Source organism: Phasianus colchicus, chromosome 2 (genome assembly GCF_987193195.1).
Source record: "Phasianus colchicus chromosome 2, bPhaCol1.hap1.1, whole genome shotgun sequence".
Lineage (NCBI taxonomy): Eukaryota > Metazoa > Chordata > Aves > Galliformes > Phasianidae > Phasianus > Phasianus colchicus.
The window spans coordinates 28600910-28625648 of record NC_143437.1 but is presented as its reverse complement, the minus strand read 5'-3'; the positions used below and the strand labels follow the sequence as shown (position 1 = coordinate 28625648).

The 24739-nt window shown below is 42.2% G+C and overlaps 1 protein-coding gene across 9 annotated transcripts in view; it reads left to right on the top strand.

Annotated features, from left to right (window-relative positions):
* DAAM2 (dishevelled associated activator of morphogenesis 2) overlaps window positions 1-21459 on the top strand; it is a 207220-nt gene extending 185761 nt beyond the window's left edge. For 7 of the 9 annotated variants that reach the window (XM_090135194.1, XM_090135195.1, XM_090135198.1 and 4 more), the window contains 4 exons: window positions 6-66; window positions 4223-4354; window positions 11763-11933; window positions 13623-21459. In XM_090135194.1, coding sequence (XP_089991320.1) covers window positions 6-66; window positions 4223-4354; window positions 11763-11933; window positions 13623-13838 — 580 coding nt within the window. In that variant the 3' untranslated portion in view covers window positions 13839-21459. The remainder of the gene's footprint in view (window positions 1-5; window positions 67-4222; window positions 4355-11762; window positions 11934-13622) is intronic. The other 2 variants (XM_090135196.1, XM_090135197.1) reach the window with 1 other exon arrangement.
* The last annotated feature ends 3280 nt before the right edge of the window (window positions 21460-24739 follow it).

Sequence of the window (24739 nt, the reverse complement as noted above, 5' to 3'; positions counted from 1 at the left end):
TGCAGCCTGGTAGAGCTGGAGAAGGAAGTCAACAATATAAAGACCGGATTGAAAGCTGTTGAAGCTGTAAGTATCTGAAGGTTTCCAAAGCTCCATACGTAAAGTATCACAGTCAGAATCGGGGGCACTATATATTTTATGATAAGAAAAAGTGGGCTTTCCTTTTCAGTTCCTTTCCATTCCATTCCAAAAGCATTACCCAAGAAAAAACAAATAAAAGCTTCTCATGTGGAGCTCCTGCTGATGATCTTAGCAGACTTAAGCCTGATGAAAAGCTTATTTGATCTCAGCCTGGAGAGTAAGAGGACAGTTTGACAAACAGCATGCACTGGAAGGAAAAATAAAATTCTTTCTCGTTCTTTCTGGGGGGGACGGATGACTGCTGAGCAAGTGTTTCACATGTGTCTTGGAATACTAGTAAACAGGTAGTGCACTCTAGTATACAACCCTAATATATCTTGTGCACTCCTTGGGAAAGTAGACTAGATAAAGATGAGAGAATGGAGCTGTCAAGCAAAGCTGCAATGTTCCTGCTCAGTAAAATTAATGAAAACCTTCTAATTGGACTTAAGTTACTTATGTTTAATCTGTACTTGATGCAGAGAATCTCATCTCAGCAGAGAACGGTACAAATGATGTATTGATGCAGTTATTTGTATTGAACTGTAGTAGTTAAAGCTGAAGCACCGGTCTAAATGTTCCCTGGAGTCACAGATTCATGTGTCACCTGTGATTTCCCTACCTAAAGGGAAAACTTTATTAGTTATAATCACACCTGTGATTTCCTTCCCCTAAAGGGAAACCTTATTAGTTAGAATGTTGATTTTGTTCCTGAGGAAAGGCTCCTGAGGTAGGAGAGCACAATGCAAGAGCACCGTACTTGGCGGCAAGAGCTAGGAACTCCCACATTTGCTTCTTGTTTATGCCATGGATACACGTGTGTGGCTTTGAGCAGTCTCAAGTGTTTGCCTCCCCTCTGTGAAGGCATATAAGGCACCTTTCATATGTCCTAGCCACAGAGTAACAACACCATCCCAGAGGAATTTTCTGTTTTTCAGCAAATGCCCTTTGCTGCCCTTGCTGTTCATTCTGCAGCTTCTTCTGTGGAACTGCTGGCAAGGGGACCAGTTGTGGGAATCTTATTGTGTGGTTTCTGAGAAATGGTTGCCTATCTACAAGAAACTAAACCAGGTCTCTCCAGTCCTTCAGATATCCTATAAGGCAGACAGTGATGACTTAATTTTCCTTCCACCTTTCCTGAGTTTGGTTTGGATCCTGGGGGCAGTGAAAAAGTTCTGTGGCCTACCAGCCAGGCTGTCTGGCTGTCTCCAACAGTTTATTACCTAATTAGCCAGTGAGCCTCCTGGGAAAAAACAAATCTTCCAAACCTTGATTGTTGGGATAAGGGAGAAAGCAGCAATGGGAAGAGATATTGCTGCATTCACTAGAAGCCATGTTTGGGAATTAAAAGTACCTGTAAAGTGAAAGCTGACATTAAGTTCATGACTTGAAGAGAGGCCCAGTTTTGGCTGAGGCAGGCAATCCCCCCTGTTGAAATGTGAGTACCTACTTCTGTTTTACTTTCTGTGATTATTTGTCCTCTGCCTTTGCAGCCAATTTTTCTTCTCTTTCCTATAGATGGGTTCAGTGGGCAACCTTTCTTCCCATTCAATCACTATCTTCCCCCCTTACCCTTCTTGCCATGATATTTATCATCTGGGGTTGCCAGTACCTCCCAGTCTGCTTGCTCAGTTTGTGGTTTTCTGGCATGTAAAAAGCAGCACTACAGCAACAATAGAAGATTGCTGTCAGGTGGAAGGGGGAGGAGGGAAAGGTGTGATTCTTGATTCCTGTCCAGTGTGTTCTCACCACAGCCTTGGCTCCAGTGACTGAGAAGTTTCTTCAGGGCCCCTTAAGAATAGAAAGCTAAAAATAGTTTAACAGTCAGATGTTCTTAAAGGTACTATTAACCTTTTGCTTTCCTGGATTTGTAGCTTTTTAGTAAAAATAAGATTCATTCCTTTGTTAAGACATTCACATAACTATTGCCTAATGTAAAATGCTCTCAAAAGGGCAGCTAAGTAATTTTTGGTCCTCTCCAAATTTGGAATTGAATTGTGTCAGTGGAATTCTTCTCTCGTACAACCAGGAGATTATGATCAATGCTTTGAGAACCCCCTACCATGTTAAATCATTTCATACATCTGGAGAACTGGTAGCCCAGACTGCCAAGGGCAATGCTAGCATCTATTGTCACACTATTTTGACTAATATAAGACCATTTCTAGAAGGCTTAGAAGAGTTTCTTGTTTGCTGACATCACTCTTGGGCTGATTACATAATCATGCTGATTACTTCTGTGGGCATTTTTAATTTGGAAGAATTACTCTGCAGGGAAGGATTGAATTTGAAATTGAGGATGAGACTACCTAATTTTAATTTTGCTTTGAAAAACATTGCTGTCTCGTAGCAGTCCCAAATGCCATAGATCGCAACAGTGTGTGTAAGATAGAAGAACTACTATACGTACCTACTCAGGGAGTGGAGGGAGTAGGAGAATGGTGAGGAGTGGATATAGCAACTTTGAGCTAAAAATAGCTTATAAATCAAAATGAGAAAGTATGTCTGAAAAAAACTGTGTAATCCTCAGAAGGTGACGTCTATTGTATTTGTAAGATCCAGTTCAGAGGAATTGTAGCATAGAGATAGTGCACTGCAAAGTGGTGTAATAGAGTAGTGCTCTTGGGACAAACCCTGATGATGTAGTAGAAAAAACAGTGGAAAAGAGAATGTAATATAAATCAGGAGAGGCAGCACTTCTTTAATGTGGATTGCTCTCTGGACACCTACTCATTGTTTTTGTGCTGCTTTTCTACCTTGTGGTATTTCCTTGTAGTGGTTACATTCTCTTTCCAACTCATGTCAGAAGAGAAGAGATAGCCCATCTAATTTTAGATTGTCAATGACCAGAGTAATTCTTTGCATTCATCAACAACACAGAGCAAATCCCAAGGTGTTTCTCAGCATAAATTCTTATAAAACCACTCATTTGGCTCTATGAACCAGCCTTTTGATGGCCAGTAACACTGAGCACCAAACATACATGTAGCTAAAGTTGCAGCCAGCACAAAAATATTTTTTCCAAAGGGAACAGAGGGTCAGATCATAACTTGACCTGCTGTTTCATGCTGATTTCCCTACAGGGAAAGCAAGGCTTTATCATTCCCACTGATTATTCAGCTGAGAATAAAATACCAGATCACCATTTCATTGTCCCCATGAGACCATTGGCTGCACACAAACCAAGGACAGACATGGGAGAGTGCCAGTCTTACAAGAACCTAGTCATTTTAAGAAGCTTTGTAGCTTTTTCAGTGCCACAAATGTGGTGACTAGAATATGGGAAGGGATAATATCGGTAATCTTGGCTTAATATTAAGAACTTGAGCCAGAAATAATTATTTTTATTTTTTTTAGTAGCAGATAAAGTTTAGTTTCCTGTAGCTCCGTTTTTAATAAATCCCTGACTTTTGTAACATCCAAGTAAATGCTTACTCGTTAAGCAGGGTGCTAGCAAATGTTGTTTTCCAGCTTGTTCTTCTGAATAGAACCAATTTTGGCATCTTTTTTTGCTGCTCAGAAAGTGCTTGTCAGAGAACTAAAGAGGAGGTCCAATGCTAGGAAGCACAGTCTACAGATTAGGCACATGTGTGTGCACTTCTCCAAGAATACAGCCTTTTGAGCCACCGTGCAAAGAAAAGATGGAGAGAAACTCACAATTAAAAATTTCCAGTTCTCCTACATTCCTTATTATTTTTCATTTTGCATAGAATTTGTCATTCTGCGTAAAGAGAAATAAAACACAAAATGAAATTAAAAAAGAGAAACAACATCTGCAGTATCTTAAATACTTGATACTAAGGTTACTTTAAAAATTCAACACATTGGTGGCTTTCGTGGGAGTGGTGGTTACTCTAAGATATAGGAAACCATAACTGAGGCTTTCCTTCTTCCCACGTTAGGCTTCTGTCTCATGTTGCAAGGCCAGAACCTTGAATTTAGTGAGAAATGGGTTTCTGAGTTAGAATTTTGAATTAGTGCATGAGGTTTGGAAACAGAGCACGCTCTATACTGAGTGAAATATGTGGGCTTCCCCACTCCCTTATTTCTTAGTGAGAAGTCTTTGATTGCCTGCCTGTATATCTTACTTCTTCTCTTTCAGGAGCTGGATTATCAGAAGAGACGCATACGGGAATCGGGGGACAGGTTTGTTCCCGTCATGAGTGATTTCATCACTGTTGCCAGTTTCAGCTTCTCAGAGTTAGAAGACCTCCTCAATGATGCTAGAGACAAGGTACGAATACCTTTTGAAGTGTTGATTGAGACGAAAGCATGCATCAAAGTGAAAGCAGGAATTTTAGATACTGGGAATGGAGTAAAAATGATAATAGACACTGAAGGTGTTTCAGGCTGAAGTTTCTATCTTTTTCTAATCTGATTCATAGCAATTTACACCACATTTTAAGATTAAGAGAACATTCAGTGCTCTTACCTGCTTTTGCTAATCTACCTTAACAGATAATGTTATCTATGTGTGGAACTGTGATGATGATGTCAGTGCTGTTACAGTGAAGGGTCTGCCTTTTAACCAATCTCTCAAAAGAGTTCCTTTGGTAATCAGTGATAGTGACCTCCATCCCACCCTGCTCATTCAACTGGGACCATTTGCACTTCATTTCTTTCCTTTAAAAGTGCACCTTTGAGTAATTTGATAACCCTGAATACCTGATTTTTTTTCACTTAGACTTCTCTGTCACTGCTTGTATTTCATTGCAAGGACAGTGATCCCAAATGTTCACGGTTTGTCAGACCTTTTTGAATCCTTCTGACAAAGCCAGCTCCATGTGTGTGTTACTCTTCACATGCTGCTGTGATCATTCTGTACTTCTACTGTCTGCACCTCCATTACCAGATTTGCACAGCTAAGGAGGTGCTTGTTCTTTGCTGATGATTGGAATCTGGCACTAACCCCTCTGTCTCTCAGTTGAATGAGGAAGAATTTATAGGAAAAGATTATAAGCATATGAAAATGTTTAGAGAAGAGCAAGTTCTAAAGTAAACGGTATGTAATGGCAAATCTACCCTTGTTGGCTGGCATGTTAAAAGTACTTGGCTTCATGAAGCAAATGTGTTATTTCTTTTGGATTGAGTTGTTTCCACTCCTGGTGTCAGTCCTTGCAGGGATATATAAGCAGTGTTAAGGGACCTGTTGCATTATTAATGAAACCTGTGCCTTTGGATTGCTAGACCTTAGATTTTGAAGGTTAGACAGAATACAGGCCAAGGATGTGGATATTAAGACTCTTTATTCGTCTGATCGCTCTGCAGTAATGTCATTTGGGAATTGCAAAGCATTTCCTTCCTGTGGAGATAATGTTGGTAATATTGACTTGCAGATGCTAACAACAGGGAGCTACAGGGTCTCAGCTAGAGCTAGCTAGAGCAAATGCCAGTGGGCAGTAGTTACTACTTCACTTTGAAGACAAAGCTTAGTGATATAACACTTGCTAGTGTTGTGACAAAATTTTGTGGAGAATAATATGCCTAATTTTTTCATTGTTATCTTGTTGCTTGAGAATGTTCAAACCACTTCCAGCATAGTAATGTTCACGCTGTACTTGCTTTATAATCACTAAACCAGTATTTTACATTCCGCGCCTTCACTGAGAAGAACTAGAGGTTCTATGATTTGGAGGCTTCTATTTTATGGTTGGGTACATTTTCAACTTCATTACAGTTAGGTGCACATTTTTGGAAGTGAATGACTCTTTCTCCTTGGCTTTTGGTTTGATGTTACAGATAGATGTGATCCTTTCCTTTGACACACTGAGGCTTAAAGCCCAATGTGATTTGTTTATGAGGTCAGTTATGGGATAAAAACCAGCAAATGCTACACATCTAACAGCAGTGCTGCTTTCCTTTATCAGACACTTGCAGAAAAACTGTGTTCTTTTGCTTTAAAAATAACCAGAAAGTCTCCCTGCAGATGGACAAATATGTCTGGAAGTTGTTGCGCACTTTTTTAGCCATAGGCAATATAACGCCCTCAACAAGAAGAGATGCTCTACTTTAATGACTATAACATGCTTAGGAAATGTTTCTCTACCTTCTCCTCACTATATTTGAATGCATGCTTTTCCAGCTTCTGCTCAACCTATGGCTTTGGCTCTTGCGCTGGCAATAAGCTGCTTTTGGACTCCTGAAAGGGAACTGTCTGTTCCTTACCAATGCTGAGCTATTTCTCATGTTTGCCTCATATTATTTTTCCCCTCCCTTCTTCCTCTTTTTTTCCTCTGTTTCTTTAAAAAAGAAAAAAAAAAAAAGTAGAAAATTTTCAACAAACCAGATGTGCTTTGCAAAGCCTATAACATCTTCCATTCTCAGTGGTCTCTCTGTGTTTGTTGAATCACAAACTTTTTTTTTTTTTTTTAACCATGGAAACATATTATAACTAGCCAATTAAAGGAAGAGAGAGACTAAAACATCTGATTATCCTCTTCTTTTTTCATTTCTCAAAGCAAAGCAAATAATAAAAAAAGTAGTGGGAAAGGGAGGGCTTTTAAAAACATCTAACAGGGCCCAGGAAGAATTCGTCTGGTTCACAGATTTATTAATAATAATGAAGTCCTAGTTTTAACAGCTGGAGCTGGATATCTTTCTAAATATAGATGTGGCTAATTGATTGCCATGAGTTAATCGGAGCCATGTTTCCTCAGCTGGCATTTAAAACAATACAAATTATCTTTTCAAACCTGGGAAGCTTTTTATTTTTGGAATATTGTGTACAGGCAAAAATCATTTCAGTATTGAAGTTTTGGAAACCCTCCATTACAAGGTGTGGTACTGACCTTCTCTATGGAGGATATTTATCACAATCCCACTCAATACTTCTTTTTTGGCCTTCTTTCTGAAACAGGATTATTTACTGCTAGTGGTCATGGGGAAGAAGTGATATTTTAAACTTAAAGGGCCAAATTGTCAGATGCAGACATCCGTGCTTGCAGCAGAAGCTTTGTAACTGTACTTATCTACATGCAGTAAACAGATGGCATAGTTAAGAAGTGATTGAAAACTTAGACCTACTTTTTAAATAGGCTCCCTAGCACAGCTGGTTCTTGTTCTTTTTGTGTTTTTCTCACTTTCAATACCACTTAATAAAGGAATATATAGATTAGATCAAGGGATAATGCTTTTTGCCATTTCCCGTAAACTGGAAGTTGTGAGAAGGAGAAAGTGAAATTCTTTCACCAGTTTTACATGTTTTAGCAGACAAAATGCTGACTTTCTCATTTCAGAAAAAAAAAAAAAAAAAAAAGAGGTTGATTTTTGTGTGTGTGTGTGAGAATTCTTCTCTTAGTTTCCTGTGGGGAAGCAAAGAAAATGTCCAAGGGGAGTAACAGTGTCCTCCCATTGTGTGAATTTTATTTTCTTACTTGAATATAGTGACATCTGCCCTGCATGAAACTTTACAGTATCCTTGAATGCTGACAGATATGGACATAACTATTGCTCTATAACTCTTCTACTTTGTGTGAGGTTTATAATAAACCCATTTGTGAAGTGTTTTGGATCTTCCTAGAAGGGCTAAATCAGGTTAGTAAGGTAGTACCATTCCTATATAGTTGGTAGTCATGTCGTAGCTGCATGACTCCAAAGGGGGTTGGGGTTTCATTTTGAAAATCAAGCCTATGCTGCTCTACAGAGGCACAAGGGAGGTTTCAGTTCAGGCAGGGCTGATGAGGAAGAAAAATGTCCATCTCCAGATTTTCTCATGACATCTACTGTGAGTCAGAGTGTTTATATTTATCATGGGAGAGACTCGAGTTCAGAATCTGCACGTGCATTTAATAAGCTTAGCACATGCAGTAACTGTTTTGAAGAGCAGCAAGGATGTGAAAGCCAAAATCAGTTTAAGAAAATAGCCATTAATGGCAGAATGTTATGAAAATAATGAAATACTGTAGTCCAAGTGCCAGTTACTGTGCTCTTCAGTCATTCATTTTTAGAGATTGGTGTTTTCTGTCAGCCTCTGAGGCCGGTGGATAAGGAAGAGGTCAGTCGGAGACCGAGGAAGTCAGGGCAGGTTGTGTGTATGGGCAGGCACTACAGCCTGCTGTCAGAAACAACCATTTGATAAATAAATTGTGTAGCTCCTGTGTGTAGAACTGCAGATGCTTCAGGGCGAGATGGAACATAACATATCAGAAATGTTTATAGCGCTTGTATCTAGATTACAATGTAGATACTTCCAGAGTTACCATTCAACTCTCGGGAAAATCCTTTTAGAGATCTAAAATTGCAAAGAGAGCTGGGCACAGTCCTGCCTGAGATTAGTGGGTCTCTTTCTATTTACTGATCTGCACCTGCCCCATATAGAGAGCAGAATTTTATCTGAACTGCCTTGGTACAGAATGGAGTCTTTGCAACAGCAAACTCAGGATTACTTTTCTGGGGAAGACGGTTCATGTTGCATGATATAATCCATTTTTGCATTGGCTTCTCCACTGATAGTGGACAGCACAGACAGCGGGAAGTTTTTAGTGTAGCTGTTTTTCCTCCTCCTCACAGAAACCCCATTCCTGCCATTTCCAGTGCTCTTCTGCCACTGTTTAACATTTCGGTGGCAAGCAGAGCCAAGAGTGTGCACACTGCTGTCCTGCTTTTCCTCTCCTTGATGAAATAGCTTTTTAAAATAAATAACTGTCTAAGCAATTTGCTTTGGCAAAGGGATGAATTCAGTGGAAAGTTTGGCAGAGGAAGCAGAGCTGGCACTGAGCTTACAGACCTGTTATATCATGGAGCTTGGGGTCCCTAATGGTGTGGAAATGAATTTTTTAATGAAAAAAAAGATATACCATCCTTTATTACATTGGAAAACCCACTGAAACAATTTTCCATATTGCTTTTGTATGTCATCTGTCCCCAAATGACTTATGGAATAAGCAAGTTTCAAACTCTATTCCGTGATATTACAGCACATCACAAAATTCTGGGAATCACAGAATTATAGAATGGCATATGTTGAAAAGGACCTTAAAGATCATCAAGCTCCAGCCCCCTGCCATGGGCAGGGGTGCCACACACTAGCTCAGGTGGCCTGGGCCCCATTCTATTCTGACCTTGAATGCCTCCAGAGACAGGGCAAGTGTTGTGCATGCATGAGGACTATGCTACCAGTTTTGCAGACTATGCAGTGTTATACAGGGGGGCAATCTGCACTTGGAGCAGCTGAATGACTCATGCAGGATCACAGAACTTGTGGCAGATAGCAGAAAAGTGTGCTGAGGCTCAGAACTGCTAAGGCTGCTCATTACTGCTCTGCCTGGAGTACCCTGAGCCAGGAGGGCAGCTGTTAGGACTGTGCAGCACACTGACCCTCATCCCTGCATTGATACTTTGACAGAGCACACGTGATGGCAGAAACACAAGGAGGAATAAAAGCAGAGGGGTCTGTTGTAGACACTTTATATTCATGAGTGTCTCTGGAGGGCTCCCAGGATGCTTGGTCCTCCCAGCACAGCAATACTTTTCCTCCTTTATGTGGCAGGGAGGACACAATGTCAAAAGCCTCTCTGCCAGTGTGGCAAGAATTAGCTGGTGCTGGCAGTTGGTGGCAGACTACGTGCAGAACATTTGCAGACGACACCACCCTCTAATGGAGACTTCCATATATATAGCATCCAAGATCCTCAGACAATGACCCTCTCCTCAGCCTCCTAACTTAAAAGACTAGGAAACCCCTGTGGGGCTAATAAGCCTTCCTCCTAGCTGCTAGCTCCAATTGTTGCTCTTAATTTGTCCCTTTTTTTTTTTTTTTTCAGTTTTCACAGGGATTAACCACAAGTTAAGTGAGAAAAGATTCCAGATAGCACACCTACTGTGATCTCTGTGTGCTCAGGCAGCTGTGGAAGTATATTTAAGTAGACATATATTGAAAGAATATAGAGAGGGAGACAAAGGTAGTAGGTGTGTACGCATGTATGTTTTTGTCTTCAGAGCTTTCAGTGAACAGGGTTAAACAGAGAAGTAGTCTGTTGCTATTTCCATACTCTGAAATCCCTCCATGACTTGCTTCTGCTGTAGTGCTTCCTTCAACTCCTGCCATGTTTGGTAGCTCAAAGCAACTTGCATTCCTTCCAATACTTTTTTTTTTTTGCTTTTTTTTTTTCCCCAGATACTTTGAGTTTCTTTGTTTGTTTCTGGCTGAACACAGCCTTTATAAAGAAGAAGAAAAAAAAAAAAGGTTATTGCTTTAAACTGCTTTGTGGGCCTGGCAGTGAAAGCAGAGAAGGGGAGATGCTGGATGTCTCAGGCTGTGCCAGAAGGAAGCTGCTTTCCTTGGAGATTTCTTCTCCCTGCAGTTAACTGGGAGACATTGTTTGTGCTTTACCTGGTATGGAGCCAGAGGGTTTCATAAGTCCTGCTTCCAAATTCATTTTATGCTTGGGATTTGAGCCTGGACTGTTCTTATTCTTTTCCATTCTGCAAGAGCACCTAAGGAAAGGGGAGCTGGGCTGTCAGTGGTATGAACTGAATAGACACACAAGATTATCGGAAACCAGTCCATTACTTGGGAGAGGCTGGTTTTGTTTTGGTGAGCAGGGATGTCTGTGAGGATGCTGTGTTTTTCAGCACTGGTGCATGAAGGTGCTAGGGGAGCTGCACATCAGGGCAGCATAAGAATCAGGAGTTTAGTTCTGTCAGTTGCAGTGCAAAGGTGTATGAGAGAAAGTGGTTGGACAGTGATGCAGTTTTGGGATGTGTATGGCTATATAAGAGTTAGTAGATATGGGCATACGTGCTGTGTGCTGCGTGCAGGCAGTTGAGTACATTTGGGTAAGCACAGGGGCATGTTTGTGAGTATGAGGGAGCAAAGAAGAGAGTACAAGTACTGCAGGACTTCTGTCCAAGAGCCAGGGGTTGCTGCGAATTTACCATACCCAGATCAGGACAGCCCTGTGACTGAAGTCCTGCCATTTGGCTCTCTCCACATGTGTCCTGCAATCTCAACATTTCCCTATTAAAATAAAAGCCATTTGTGATGTATTCACTCTCTTTTAAGTCTGCCCTGCAGCCCTGGCTGCTTTCCTTGCCCCTCTCTCATGCCGTGTCTGTCCATAGTCTCCTCTCTCCTAGGCAACACTGACTCAGGACTCCAGAGTGATGGATGACGTAGCAAAAGGCTCCTGAGAGGATAGGCTACAACATTATTATACAAAATCTCTAAATGTGGCCCTTTTAAAAGTGAAATTGAGGGGGAAAGAGGAGGAGAAGGTGGAAGGGCTAGATTGGATGAACTAGAATTACTTGTTTGATAGTTGTTCCCCAACTAGCTTGTTGCCTTTCATGCCCCTGCTGACCCACAGCTGCAGCTGAGATGTGGCCAGATGGTTGCTCTCTGAAATAGCTCCATCAACCTCAGGCATTGAATACTTTTTTCTAATGTGAGTGGATAGATAGTGCTCCCCACTACCATTGTCCTGTGTTGCTCAAAGAATAACCAATAGAGCAGATTCTCTGGGACACAGGCACCTGCCTTAATAGAGGCACTTTGGTTACTGCATGGGGAGGCAGTTTCTTCTCTGCATGTGAACACTCAGGGAGTATTGAATTATATGTGTAGTTATGCATAAGCTTTCCTCACTGCCTTCAGTGGACTGCCTGCCTAATTGTTGCTTTTGTGTTTTCTGCCCCTTTGACAGTACGCCAAGGCACTGAAGCATTTTGGAGAGAATGAGGGAAAGATGCAGCCAGATGAATTTTTTGGCATCTTTGACACTTTCTTACAGTCATTTGCAGAGGCAAAGCAAGATCTGGAGAATATGAGGAAGAAAAAGGAAGAAGAGGAGCGCAGGGCACGCATGGAAGCCATGGTGAGAACTTGGGCAAAAGAAGGTGTTTTACTTCATCATCTGTTCATTTCTCAAGAGAGAAATGTTGACAGAGGCAGTTCAAGTGCTGATGTCCTGTGCCTGTTTTATGTCCTTTCCTTTGCCACCTCTTTGTCATCTTTCTCTTCACAAATGATGGCATTTTTCCTGATGACTGTATCCTGTCAGCTTTGAAAGGCTGTCAAAAAAGAATATTTAGAGTTTGGCTTCTAAATCTCTCTTCTTTTGAGTTCAGATACCCAAATCTAGGCCTATTTTTTCTGTCAAGGTACTTTGCAAGATGGTGCTGTCCCTTCATGGAGCTAGTCTGCCCTGCTTTCAGACTGCTTGCTCTGTGCAGAAGTTCTTGGAGTCAGGTCCTGCCAGCTGGGCAGCTTCCACTCAGACTGTATCATCATCTGCTGTGTTCTTGTTCCCTGACAGTGTACAGTGACACAGTAAATGCCCTGTTGTAGTCTGCGCTGGCAGCCTTAATGCCTTGATTACAGGGGCTGTGCTAGACCTTGATGAGGCAAATGAGCTTTTCTGCATCATTGATTTTGCCTCTTGGAGACCAACGTGTATAACCCCAAGGGTTCATGTGAACCAGCCTCCCCTTCTGATCTCAGGCTTTCCTGAAGATGAGAACAGCGCAGCTTTTCCCTCATCCTTCCACCATGCCAACACTTTAACCTCGGCTGTTGCCTGGCTCCTATCTGAAGGCAATTGCTACTTGCAATGTTTGCTGTGCCAAAAGAACTCTTTTACTCCTTTCAGAAGAGGAAAGAGGTAGAACTCTAGGATGCCAGCAGACTTCTTGGAACTGTTGGACACAGAGATAAAATGCCAAGATTTAGGCTCAAGTTTCCTCTCAGCCAGCAGAGAAAGTGCAGGAGCCCACTGTTAAAGCTCTAAGAAGCGTTAGTAGGCCTGATGTACTGAGAGGTTGCTGTTTGCTTATGAGAAGAATCCTCCTGCAACATGGGACTAGTGCACGGTGAGCCACCTGCATCCTGGGAGCCATAGCTGTGCCTTAGTATTTCCACTAATCTTGGAGCTGAGCAGCGTGGAGGATAATTGAGCTCCCTGGTAAACTGGTAAAATCAGCAGTCCTGTTTCATTGCTGTTTCTATTTATAATTGCTCTCTCTGTCTGGACTCAAGGCAATATTCTTTCTTTTCCCCATTTCCATGATATGCTACACTATTTTCCTTGTGTAGTATGTTTAGCTTGTGGCCATCTGATGAATTCCATTTCTTATTTTTCTCCTTCTAAAGGAACATGACCTTTCTGCCTGTTTGAATATAACTACCTGTGCCCTACAAGCAAAGCTGTTTGTGATTCTAGTGGTGACTGGTTTGTGCAGAAACATCCAGACTAACTTTAAACTCAGCAGGTTAGATACTGTGAGCACAGCTGGTACTCTTTGCCCTGGAGTGGTAATGCTTTGTGAGGCAAGCAGAAGATGCTGCTCATTCCTTGCTTCTCATGCTCTCTGCTCACCTGAGCAAGAGAAAGGGAGCATAGTATGGTATATGTTGCTCTTGGAACACATGATGGCCTTACGGATAGGATCCTGATCCTTTTATTTCCAAACAGTACTAACATATTTTAGATGGCCCATAACACAATGTCTGTAGTGATCTGGGATCTCAGTCAGTGAATCCTAAAGATCTGTCTCTTTCTCCACAGCTGAAAGAGCAGAGGGAAAAAGAGAGGCGTCAAAAGAAAGCAAAAGCAGGAAACATCTCTGAAGAGACTGGGGAGTTTGATGACCTGGTGTCAGCGTTGAGGTCAGGAGAAGTCTTTGACAAGGACTTATCCAAACTGAAGCGTAATCGCAAGCGTTCGGGGAACCAAGGCTTAGAGACAAGCCGGGAGCGGGTGGTGACAAAACTAAATTATTAATTACAAGAGAAAGAAAAATAATCAACCAAAATAAGTGAAGAAAAAGAGCAGAACAAGGAAGATGAATGTGTGCGATGGCGCCTGGCTGACAGCTGCCCCAAAGGATTTATTTGGTCTGTGGGTAGAGACATTACCTTTCCATTGATCAGCTTTCCTCTCATCCCTCCTCTGCGCTCCTAATTTGAACCATTATAAAAGTGCCTCTGTGGAGCCAGCAGGGTCCGTGACTGGGCCATGCAGACCTGACAGATTTGCTTCTGTGAGTTGATTGTGTCATGAAAGGCCTCATGATGATGGCAGAAAGTACTGGGCCTTGCAGCTGGAGAAGGATAATTTTCTGCGTGCCAAAGTGAAAATGAACTATGATCTCCATCTTGCTGATAATAAGCAAGACTAATTTCAGAACAGTTCGGTAAACATCTGTTGCTTCTTCAGTAACTATACTGCCCTTCAAGGTCTTGTCAGGATGTAGTTCTTGAGGTTACAAGGTCCCTCCAAGAATTGGATTTTATAAGCCATTGATCAGCATCTGAAAAATGCTTTTGATCTCATATTCTGTATAGTGTTTTTGTATGGCCTATACTGTCCAAAGCAAGTGATGCTCAGAAGGAAGTTGGAACAAAATGGAATTCGAAAATCAGGATTGATGTAAAATACTTTGCCAAAGTTTTTTGGATTCTGCTTTTCTAGAAACAGTTTTCTGGAATATATTGATGGTTGAGTCTCAAAGTTCTGAAATTCATCTTCTAGGAAAGAAGTTGTGGCTTTTGTTTAGAAAACTGTGCCGCTAACAGGTTGGGATTTCACCTGGATGACTGTGGAGCCTGTTGTAATTGCTGGAGTGTGGGAAGGAAACAGCTGAACATTTCTTATCCATTTGTGCAAGATTCCTTAGTGCAGCCCAATGGAAATTGGAAGCTCCTGAGTATCATTCACAGGTCACAAGTGGGCAAAAAGCAAATGGGACTGCAAGCTGCAAGAAATAAGTTTTCTTTTCCACTTGATACAGGCTGCAGCTGCTGTGGGAATGGACTGGACTTTCTGCGTAACAGGATGATTTATTGCATGCACCCCAATCCTATCTAGGGTAATCACGTAGTTCAGTAAGATATCAGTGATGTCAAAGGAGAGCTGTACAGGCCACAGCCTTTTTCATTTAGAAGGGATTACTTAGGATGAACCAATGGAAGGTCCCATAAGGAAAACGGAGATTTTTTTCCAGGAGGACACAAAGTCGTGTAAGTGAAGCAGGCTTTGGAAATGGGTTAATGTATAAGAAAAAAAAAATTTGCGTTTACACTGCATCTACGAAGCACACAGTGAAAAAAGCGGAGAACCCCAAGAAGATGCTTGAATTCTAAATTTGATTTATCTTCATGGCTCTTGGAAGCCCAATTCTGTGGGCTGCCATGACCTTTTTTTTTCCATTTGTTTTTTCTTCAATCTTTTCATCCCTTTTGATTATCAACTCTGGAGAGGGAAAAAGAAAAAAAAAGAAATTGTGATGGATTCTTCCTCCTAGACAAGAAGGAAACAGCATTTGAGAAGAGAGGCCAAAATTTACAAACTATGTATCAACAGTAAACAGCACAAAGTGTCAAGGAATTCCAGGGAAATGGAAAAAGCTCCATTAGTCACTTTAATATTTTGGTTCTGGTTTTCTATGAATGTCACTTAACCTCAGGCTCAGCACTGAGTCTGCAGAGTAGAACTTCTGCCATACATGCTGCCAGATCAGTATTACGCACTACCAATATTGGAGAAGCCAACAGTGGTGGTTTTCCAAACACTAAAATAATTATGTAAACTATGGAAAGAATCAAAAAATTTAGAATTGTTACACTCTAATGTTTCATTGTTTACTGAATTTTGAGACTTCCACCCTACAGTTTCCCTATTGACAACATTCCAGACTGCCGCGCCTCTGTATAATACTCGTAAAGAGCTGGTATCTTACAAGAACTGGGTGCATTCTCCTCCCTTATTATCCCATCACCCTTCTGGGATTAGCTATTAACAGCAATATCCATTGCAGCAGACACAAGCACCTTGTAGAAGAAAGACTGTGTTTTTGTAAAGGTTTTTGAAAGTTTAACTCTCACTTTTATAAGCATTTTTATTTTAAATTACAAAATGGATTTTTAGAAATGTCTCTTGTAATTTATATTAACAAGCTCCTTGCTGCTCCCCAAAGTAGACATGCCATATCTCAACCCTCTTTTTTGTTTGTCTTGTTTTGAGGCATGCCATATAATCTATGCCACGTAAGCCATATAAGAGGTGATAATATGTGCCAAATTGGTATACAATGGAGTTTAGATTTGGATAATCCCTGAATTCCAAAGATGATACTTTCAGGGATTAGAACATTGTAGATTTCCCCCCTCTTTGTTCTCCTTGGTTTTAAGACTCACTCAGAAGTTCAAGTGTAGTGCCAGTGCCAAGGTCAGCTCTGGTGCAAGAAGATGTGACCTGTGGCTCTGTCCAATTTATGGCTGCTTGCTTGCTCCCCAGGTACTTGTTCAATATGTCAGACTGTCAGCAAGGCAGTTCTGTTATAGAAAAAACACCTCAGGGCAAAACCCTTGAATATAAATACAGCATTCCCCACCCCAGTATTTTTCAAACCAGGTTCACAGTGTACTTTTTGAAACTGAAGTCACTTTGCCAGGCCATAAATGTAGCAAAAACAGAGAGAGTGATAATCTCTCTTTCCATTTGTGTACACAGTTCAGCCGTGATATGAAAAGTTATATGATGGTACGCAGTGCTCCAGTCACAGTGACAGTCAGAGAAAGCTGCTGTAGCTTTGCCACCCCCTCGATATATACACAAGTAATAAGAGACTGTGCAACTCCAATAAATCAGCTGTGAGATACATTACTGGAACTGAAAGAAAGCCCAGAGTCATGCCCCCGGTTCATTGCAGCTCAACTTTCTTAGCACTCAAGGGCCCCAGACTTTTGTTTTGAATCAGTGGTGGTGGCTGAAGGTTTCTTTCAGCATGCTGAACATGCTGGCTGTTCACTGCTTGGTGAATGTTCATGAAAAGCATTGTGGAAAAGCTTGGTTACTCACTGAGGCAAGCAGTGATTTCATCTAAGGGGTGACAAGCAGACAGTCCCATTAATATGTCTGCTCTAAGAGATGAGGCTGGCCACAGCAGATAAGGAAATAGTTGGATCTGCTCTAGGATCTGACCTCAGATTTTTTGCAAAGCCAAGTTCATCCCTGCTTGGAGTCTCTGGCATGCTGTGAGTGCAGCTATGCTCTGTTCCTCATGTGCAGTTTTGATTGAGTTGCTAAGTGCCAAAAAATGTGGGAAAATGTAATCCTTGTCCTCTAGTGCCTCTGTAGCCTGGGTGGGCACAGCAAGCAGTCATGAGGCATAACATTAAGGCAGAACTTCTTTATCATATTCTGAGGGACAGAGGAGAACTAAGGTCTGCTGCTGTCCTTGCAGCTGTGCTTAGCACCAGCATTTTAAATAAAAGAGGAGGAGATGTGAAAAAGGTTATAATTGAGGGCTTGTTCTACTTTATACTTGTCCTAGAGAAATGTAGTTGTTGCTAATTTTATGATGAAGTTCTTCACACCTAGAAGAGGAGGTACTTTCTAATTCTCCAAACCTTGTCCGTAGAGATCTAATGCTTCTTCCCTTACCTATGTGTCTTTGCATTGTTCTTAAGCAGATTGCATTAGGATGACCCCTGAAAAGACTGCAGAACTTCCCCCCACATCCCCCACTCCCTTTGCTCTTTGTCACTCTTCTCAGTTGTCTGTAAGTCTCTGAAAATGCTACAGCATGAAGTGACTTCAGGGCAGCAAGGCTCTTCCATGCTTTGCAGCACAGCTATGGTCCGGGCACTGGTTCCCTATAAGAGCAGAAGCAGGACTAATATTCAGGGATGAGAGACTCTCCACTAGAGAGACAGCTTGGGCATCCTTCAGAAGCATTTCTGTAATGTGTTCACAATGTCTGAGGAAGGGAAAGGCATCGTGAGGGGCCCTGATGGAAGGCTGTGGAGCAGGTGTTTCTGTAATGGTCAGCTCCATTGGCTGAATCTTCCCTCTTTTTTAGGAAAGCTCGCACTCTGAGCTGGGTTGTACGGGAGAAGCTTGTGTCAGGAGTTTCCTTGAGGGGAAAGGAGATCAGTTGTACAGTTGATGATGTACATGATATATGCAGTTTTGTTTCTGGGTTGGTTGTTTTTTGTTTGTTGTTTTTTGTTTGTTTGTTTTTTTCTTTTTTGTTTGGGGGTTAAATGATTTTTTTTTTTTTTTAATGGTTTTAGGAATCTCTAAGGGGAACCTGTAAATCTGACACCTCTATTTATTTTGCCTTATTTTAGTTTGCTATGTTTGTATGTATACACTGCATTACAGCAAAGACTCTTGAGACCGTGCCAGGGCATTACACCAGCTAGACAGCTGGCGAGGCCATTCTGCAGCAAGCTGAGCAGGGTGTGGGGTGGTGTGGGAGCAGCCTTGGTGTGGGAAAGGAGGCAAGGAGGAACTTCACTTTTGCTTTCACAGGAATCACTGTGCCCTAATAATAATTGACTTGGGAAAACATGTCTTTTAAAGCATGTGGTGAATTGATGCAAGTAGGTTATTTCAGAATACTTTCTAAAAACAACCATTTTCTTGTCATGAATCATGGTGGGAATACTGAGAAGAGTTAAGCTACACAGTTGCTAACTCAAATTTCAACCTCCAACTCAAATTCTGCATGTAATGCCAGAGAAGCTCAAATAGGTGCACAAGTATGGATCATACCCTTACCAGAGTTTACGTGTTGGTGAGACAAACTGCAGCAGGCCAAGGAAGAAAGGATTCCCTCTGATTCCCCTCTCCACTCTACTTCCTCAGAGTATCCAGGGTAAGCAACATTTTTTGGCTGTTTGGTTTCCTCTCTGTGGAGTCTCTAGCAATAACACATGTTTAGCTACACCTCTTTGGCTTCTGTACTGAACTAGGGAGATTTCTGGTTGCCTGCCATTCAAACACTTAGCTGCTGTTGACCACTCTTACTTTCCTTATCAAAGGTGGAAAAGGCCATCTCGAGTAATATAATTCGGCCAACTGAAAATATAGGTGTAGATATTAAAGCTATTTACTGCTCTGAGTAGTTTGGATGACCATATTCTCCTAAAGCTGGCCAGATTATGCTGAGAAGGATGTCATTAGCTTAGAAAGCTGTTATGGCACCTCATTTTGAGTCTGGATGCTTAACAGATATTCCAAACCAGTCTTCTGATACTGGTGTTAATGTGGAATAGATCCAGTATACCAGTACAGTGTTTAACACCAACATTATTTAAAGCAACATCTGGATCAGAACTCCCCTTTTAAACAGCTTTAGCTGTTGAGATGATGTTCTACAGAGCTTTCAAAGGGCTTGGTCCTTTCAGGTGTTCAACAGTTGAAGCTCTCACTCAGCTGATTCTAGAAAAGCCTCTATGATATGCTACTGAAAACCCACCCCCTCTACACTGCTTCCCATCTTCAGACTTGCCCCTAAACACTCTCTTCAAATACCTTTGCTGTTTTAGAATTGTAGGAGGACATCAGGTACCTGAGCCACGCTCAAAGCTTCTCCCTTCCAAACTGTATTCAGCCATTCTCCTCCCCTGTCAGCCTGCTCAGTTTGAAACTTCCAGATCATTTTTGGAGGTGTCCCTGCCTGCCGAGCTGGAAAGTATAGTGCTGCTTACTGATGTGGGAGGTTGTGTGCTGCTGTAATGCCTTGGCGTATCCTCATTTCTTAGTCAATTTAAGACTATAAGTGAATTAAATGTACAAATCCTGTAGTGTCCTTTTTATCTGTATCTTTTTATAAGAATATACTGTAATACTAAAAAACAAAAGCAAAAAAATTAAAGATATATTGCCCCCACTGTGTCTCAGTAAATTTATTTGTAGTTGTATTTTCTGTGGTTTTGCTGGACAGTGTTACAGGTGAGTTGGAGTCTGAGTGCACTGTTTTTCTTGGCTCTGGGTCTTTCTCTTTGATCGAGAGTGTGTAGTTCTTCAGTGACACAGTCACTGCAGAGCTGGTGAGAAACTTCAGAGATAGTTCTTGCAGGAAGGTGGAAGAGCATAGGGAACACTGGAGTTCTGTTAAACGAAGAACAAAAAAACCCAACCGCATCAGTCTTGCTATCTCAGAGCTCATAATCCACATGTGAACACACTCAAAGAACAGCATGTAAGGCTGCAGTGCTGGCCGTAAACTTGCTTATTTGAGCAGCATCCTCAGAGGAAGAGTGTGAGTGAGAGGAGAAGAGGGTAAGAGAGGATGGCTTCAAAGGAAGGAGTTCAACAAGGCTAGATGAAAGGAATCCAGGAAAGCCAGCTTCAGGGATGTGGGAGGTGAGAAGGAGAGAAGTTGGGTACAGCACAGTGGGGCAAGCAGGAGGTATGTAAGGGTTGGGGCTAATTTGTGTGCACTTGAAATGCGGGTGAATCAAGGGACAAGCTAAGGAATTCCTCTGCTCAAGGGCAGAACGTTGTTTTTACTTTAGATACTCAGCATGCAGCTGTTTCACTTACACATGAATCTCCTTGTCTCTGATAACATAAATTGGTCACTGACAACATTCCTCCTTAAGCCACAAATTTTCATGGTTATCTGCTATCATGAAAGTGTTATGTTCTAACTGTGAGCTCTGGCAAATCTCATGCCTAGCTTAGATCAGGCTGCAGAGTATGTTTCTGCAGTACATGGGATCTCAAAGCCCCAGCTCTTGGTTGCAGCTCTCAGGTGGGAAGAGGGCCATGGCAACGAGCAAAAGCAAATAGGGTATAATTGCTTGCACAAGTTGAGGGTGAGCAGGCAGCAGGTGGGGCTCTGAGTGCTGTGTGGAAAGACTCATTTTGTATGTGTTAAAAGGGCTTTCAGATTCTCTGTCTTTGGTCTGTTTGATTCAGACTTGGCTGAGCCTGGCTACAAGATTCTTGTTTTACAGATGCAAGGGAGGGCTGTTTCTGAAATCCATGTAAGATGTGAGTGGCAGAGGGAAGATGACAATACAGGAACCCTAGCAGCTGGGTTTCAGTGAAGAAGGCAAAGCCATTGTTTTTCCTGGAGGTCAAGCCCAGCAGCATTTGAATTCTGGCTGCACTAAGCAAACGAAGAGGTATCCTGCTTAAGTTATACAAAGATCTTTTTTTTTCTGTTTTGACTGGTGTTGGAGAATGCAGTGAGGAGCTGCTGTTCTGCCCTACAGGGTGGCTTTGGTATAGATGCTTCCTTTAATCTTCCCATTTGGCTCCTTGTTGTGGCTATAGACTGCTGCTCTTTGTCACCGCTGCGTAGAAGCAAGGTAAGTGCCTTCTGGCTTTTTTTTTTCTGAGCAAATATAGTGTCAGGGTTTTGCTGTCCTGAACAGCAGTGAGGAGGAGGATAAGGGGAGCTTTTCTGTTGTGCTGAGTAACTCTGAAGATCTATTATTCATTGCTTTCTCCTTACTTTAACCTTTGGCTTCTGTTTAAACAAAGATGACTTTTATCTCTGCCATAGTAGATATAGTATCTTCTGGGAGAAATCTGCTTGGCCTTTTGGGAACTGCATTCTGTTGCCTGGTAACAAAATACTAAAATACTTTTGCCCCTTTCATTCCCCTCAGAAGTCCGAAATTTGGGTTTCAAGGTTGTTGAGCAAGATTTTGTTTATTCATTTAATGTTTCTTTAGCTAAGGGGCTTCTTGCTGTTGTCTCTGAGACATAGTTGTTATATATCTCTACTTTGGTCAGATATTCAGCAGGAGGGTCATCTTTTATTATTATTTTTCTCTTTTTTTCCTGTCTCTGTTGGTCTCAGTGCAGATTCATTAGAGGAAATGAGGGTGATGCTGCTTGTAGACCTATGTATACCTGCTAAAATTTTTGGAGGAAGGTGGGGTGGGATGCTCTGCTCTTTGGAACATTAGTCTGGCAGACTGAATTTTTGTGTAAAATAGCAACATAGAGACTAATTAAGAAAGCTAAATGTCTTATTCCAGTGTGCCTTTATGATGGAAAGAAACAGAGGAAGAATAAAACAGTTTGGCATATTTTGGCATACCTGGTTTTTATCTTGATGTTTCTGGGCAAGAAGAACAAAAGGTATAAAATGTATAATGAAATGCATATCAAGGTTGATTAAAATAGTAGGGAGACGAACCAAAGTTTAGTGTGGGTTTAGTTTGATTTCAAACACCAAACTATGGGTCGAGTGTGTGAAAAGAAGTTGTCACCTTGAGTATTCACTGTTATTTGAAAGCAGGGTGCTGAGTATGTCTTGTCTGAAGCTCATGCTTCCTCTTCTGTGTGTCAGCTTCTTGCCTAGAAAGGTGGGACAAGCATGTCTAATGTGTCCTCCTGGCAGCACGCGGTGGGATGAGGGTCTCTCCTGAATTCACTTGGGATCAGTGTGACTGCCCTGTCCTTCAGAGGCACTTGAGTTTCTTGAGGTATCCACAAAACACCTGGGTGAAGGTCTCCAAGGATCTCCTTGCAGTGCTGCCATTGTGCACAGAATCAGCTCTGATGCTGGAAAAGTGGTTGGCAACTTGGTCTCTCAGAACTGCTGTTGCCTTGCTGGTCAATGTTTAACAGGGAGATCTCAAATATTCACCTCCACTCCCAAGTAATTCTTTTTCTGTCTGTTTCAGAAAATGTGGTTTTATTTATTTTTATTTTTATTGTTATAAATCAAAAGGGTCTTTGTCTTGTGTTGGAGTAGAATCCAGGCTTCAAAAATGATCTAGTAATAGAAATACCAATCGTGCTCCCAGCGCTCCTTTGAAAGGAAAAAGCCTCTTAGAAAGGAAACACAACAAGGATTCTTCTAAAGGGTAGTTTTTTGCTTTTTTAAGGACAAATATTTGTCCTCTACTCTCACAGCTGAGCTCCTCTCTTTATTCCTATGCTCAATTAATGAAGATCTTCCTAGTTCAAAAGAAAAAACTCTTTCTAGCCATAATCAAAGTATGAAAAATGACATGAATGTGATGAGGAGTTCCATCTCACTTACTGCTTCTCCCTGGGTTCTCCCACAGTGTTGGTCACTTGGGGTGAGGAAAGAGGTGCCAGATAACCCTCCATGCCTGCTCTCAGTACTCTTGCACCAGGGCAGCCACATGCCTCTGCAAGACCAGAGCATACAAAGGAGGGCTACAAAGATGGGGAAGGGTCTGGAGGGCAAGATGGGTGAGGAGCAGCTGAAGTCCTTGCTTTGTTCTTCCTAGAGCAGAGGAGGCAGAGGGAAGGCCTCATGGCGGTCTACAACTTCCTCACCTCAGGAGGATTCGCTGCCCTTTCTCTGTGGCATCCTTGATATGGACATTCTTGCACAAGCTATGTTACTCTTAAAATAATGGTAACAGAACATCTTCCCTTCTGGTTTCTAGAATGAAAACTTTTCCTTAAATACAGAGAAGGCCATTTCTGCAGCTGGAGAGCTGAAGCTGCCCCTGGAGCCAGCAGGGACACACAACCTTTCACTGCAGAAGCAGCTCCAGAGCTGAATCAGTATAACATTGGGACCCAAGCTAGCTGTGGCCTTTGGGATGCTGATTGCCTGCCAGCTCTCAGAGTGTCAGTGCTGGGCTGCAAAACCAAGCATGTCTTGGACTTGAACCAGGGTCAAGTGGGAGACTCCATCTTGTCCCATATCTGAGATGATGTCCTTGTGATACAGCTGCCAGTTATTGATCTGTTCCTAATTAATTGTCTACCAGAGGGGTGCTGACCAGCACATCCCAAACTCAAAGCAGGATGGGAGGAGGAAGGGGCTAAATCAGATATTGAAGCAATTTCACTCTCTAATTTTTAACCCAAGCTGGCATCCTGATCCAGACAGGAAGGCAGCAGGAGTTTGGATAGGGATCAGTAGTCCTGACAGCGCGTTACAGAGCAGAATCAGTATAATTATGGGCAGATGGACATAATCACAGAAATAGCTGAGCTCTGATGAAGGGCAGGCTCTTTCCTAAGAACTTCTTACAGGAATGATGGCCAACTCTCTTTCCTCTTACTTCTGCCAGCACTTTCCATCAGCTCTGCAAGGAACTTTACTGTCACTAAATACTTCTGCCTTTTGTACTCGCTGCAACTGAGGTGTCACCAGTGCAGCTGGATTTTTCTCCTTCTGAGGCAGGAAAGTGACATTTACATAAAGCAATTAGGACAAGCTGAGGGTCAGAAGCCACATCTGCTAAGAGTAACTTTGGTAATTTGATGGCAAATGTTACCTTCTCCAGATGCATGACAGAGATGAAGAGTGCTCAGGCCTGCAGATCCATCTCCAGGTGCTCACTGCCTAATGTACAGAGCAATGGGAAGGACGGATTGGTGTTCCCATCTGCAAACAATGATTTGAATAACTTAGCAAGCATGACAGTGTTGGTCTGGCACAATGCTCTGTGGTCAGGTCCTCCTGGATCACAATCCAGGCCTGTAGTGGAAGAACTGTGCTCGCCTTCCTGCCTTGGTCACAAGTGATGCGTGATGTCAAGGGCCCTCTATCTGCTCCCAGCCGAGGTGCTGAGGCCGAGGGGGTGCTGGTTTGTGCACCTGGGGATCAGGAGCTCTATGAGCATTCCAAGCATCATATTGATTCCATTGCTGGAATCAGATTTCTCTTCTCTCACTCTATATGAGCTCTATGGTGCAGAGCAGTAAGATTTGGGGCATATCTTTGCCATCCTCCCCATGGCCCTCACTTGTCTGCCTTTGTTATCCACATGAACTTTGCTTCCCAAATGCCTTGAAAGTGCTCCTGCCCCTGACAGGGCCAGGCGCCTCAACCAGAGCCCGGCCTGTCCTTTGGAGAGCTTCAGCCACATGTGTGTGTGGAGACATCTCGTCTGAGGGATGAGGCTAAATGTAAGCCCTTGTAAAACCCCTGAACAGCA